Source organism: Penaeus monodon, chromosome 19, assembly GCF_015228065.2.
Source record: "Penaeus monodon isolate SGIC_2016 chromosome 19, NSTDA_Pmon_1, whole genome shotgun sequence".
Lineage (NCBI taxonomy): Eukaryota > Metazoa > Arthropoda > Malacostraca > Decapoda > Penaeidae > Penaeus > Penaeus monodon.
Genome location: NC_051404.1, coordinates 39,248,850 through 39,251,326, shown reverse-complemented (window position 1 = coordinate 39,251,326; position 2,477 = coordinate 39,248,850). Strand labels below are relative to the sequence as shown.

Below are 2,477 nucleotides of genomic sequence, written 5' to 3'. Positions count from 1 at the left end.
GAAATCCTATGTCGAATATAAAATTACTTCTAGATAAGGAAAGACAGTTAAGGTGCATTAACATTTACATCAAACTTTTTTTTCGGATCCTTTTGTGATTATTCGTAAAATATTTTATCTTCACTTCCCCTTGATACAAATTTCGAGAAAATTTACCTGTATATCAATGCTTATTTGAAAGAGCGAGATCCATATGGGAATAATAATTTTCTTTTTCGCTGAAGGGAAAGAACAAAGTGTCTTTGGTTGCATTTTGTTATTTTCCCGTTCTTAGATATATTCGATCGCTGTAGTTACAAAATAATGATCACTCTACTGAATAAGTGAGAGAAGAGAAAATTTTCGTTCATGATCATAATTCAGAATAATCATAAAGCCCCACCAGAGAGCATGGAGGGTCAAGAGCTGCGCTGATTGGAGGGTCGTCCATGACCGCCTCTCTTACGCCCCGCCCCCCGAGATCTCCTCAGCCAATGAGCGCAATGATCGTCCGAGCCCAGACGGTTCATAAGCCGCCGAGACAGCCAGTCGGTAGTCATTCCACATCATCGCACAGTGAAATTACAACCATTGTGGATTCGTAGCCGTTTGGAACCTTGTAAAACCCAGGATATTTTAGCACGAGTGATTATCAGACCTAGAAGTTCAAGTGTGAGAACATGCAGCCCTTCCGCGTCACTTCGGAGATGATGGGAGGCCTTGAGGAGCGCCTCTCCTTCTTGGTGGGGCAGCAGGTCCCCGTCAGCCCCCCCTGCAGCCCTCCAGCAGGAAGCATGACTCCGCCTTCACCCACACTGCAGGAGTCAAAGAACCTCGCGAAGGACGAACAACTTGGTAAGTTCCCTTTCTGAACTCGAGTGATTTTGGACAAATAGTTGTGTGTGTGTATATAAGCCTACATTCCATGAAAGTCCGATCTCGCCTGTTGTTTTCGAGACTAACGTGCCCTTCCCTCTCTCCTCCTCAGGATCCAATAAGCCCAGTGACGCCTCCGCCGACGACAAGGCCTCAGCGACCCCGAAGTCCACTCCCACAGGCCAGAACGCCGCCGAACTCCGCCGCTACAGGACGGCCTTCACGCGGGAGCAGATCGCCCGCCTGGAGAAGGAGTTCCTTCGGGAGAACTACGTGAGCCGCCCCAGACGCTGCGAGTTGGCCCAGGAGCTGGGACTCTCCGAAGCCACGATCAAGGTGTGGTTCCAGAACCGCAGGATGAAGGATAAGCGTCAGAGGATGGCCGTGTCTTGGCCTTACGCCGACCCCGCCCTCACAGCCTACCTCCTCCACGCCGCAGCAGCCTCAGGAGCCTATCCTCCTTACCTCCCGGCAGCCTCCATGCCCAGCGCCCCCTGGACGCCCACAGGAGTCAGCGCCGGATCGCCAATGCCCTACACCGCCCCGCACCTGGCCTACCCTACGCCCACCACGCCATCCTCCCTCGCCCGCTTCGCCCCTTACCCCCGCCCACAGCCGCCCATGCTCTCCCCACCCTACTCCCTCCCAGCCGACGCCCCCCACCATCCCCTCTCCCCCACTTTGCCCGCCCCCATGCTCCCCCACCCCGCCGCCGCCGCAATGTGCGCCGGTCACCTCCCCACGTGCCCCGCGCAGACGTCGCCGAAGGAGCTGTGCGTGTGCCTCATGTACCCCTCCCTGGCGCAGAGCCTGGCGTCGCAGCCCTCCTCCCTCTCGGCCGCCACGACCATCTCCCCCGTGGTGATTCCCCCGAGAACGACCTCCAGCAGCCCCGACAGCCGCTCCGTGTCCCCCCTCACGACCAGCAGCTTCTCCCCCGTGTGCAGCAGCAGTCCCAAGGGCGAGGCGTCCCCCCAGTCCACGACCTCCCGCTCGCCGGTCCAGACCTCCGTCAGCGCCACCTCCAGCGCGCCCAAGCTCTTCAAACCCTACGATGACGAACCGCTGGCACGCGTTTAGGCATACCTTTCGACGGAGAAACCCGACTTCATAGGCCTACCTCAAGAATCTAGCCACTAAACTATCTCCAGTACAATAAAATAAAAAAAATGCTCGATAGGCCCATACATTTTTTTACGAAGTTGGTGAAGTCAAAACGAAGGAGTTTGTTCCAGACGCAAAATGATACCAAGAAGAGGAGAATCTTCAGCGCCACCTGTGATTTATTTTTTTCTATCTTTTATCCAAAGGTTATCTATATGTTGATAAATAAAATGACTTTATACTATACTAGTTCGTTTGATTCTTACTACTGTCCCCTTTCCCTACAGAAATAAAAATGCCATCTACAGAATATAATTATAATAAAAGGAGTAAAAATGGAGACTAGTAAAGAATGCTTACATATATAACAAGTCAATGAATAATAAGTATATACAGAAAGCTAAGTATGAATCTACAAATAACAGGGCTTTTGTATATTAAATGAACATAGTGCAAGTACATTCTCTGATTCTCGAACATTAGCAATTCACATAATATTTATACTGGTAAACATATGA

The 2,477-nt window shown here is 51.4% G+C and overlaps 1 protein-coding gene across 1 annotated transcript; it reads left to right on the top strand.

The window, feature by feature from the left end:
• Positions 1-549: 549 nt before the first annotated feature.
• On the top strand, positions 550-1,529 carry LOC119585485 (segmentation protein even-skipped-like; the record flags this gene model as incomplete). The annotated part of the gene is given in 2 exon segments (XM_037934131.1): positions 550-834; positions 968-1,529. Coding segments are annotated over 2 exon segments (737 nt in total), but the record flags the coding sequence as incomplete, so codon positions are not given.
• Between the last annotated feature and the right edge of the window lie 948 nt (positions 1,530-2,477).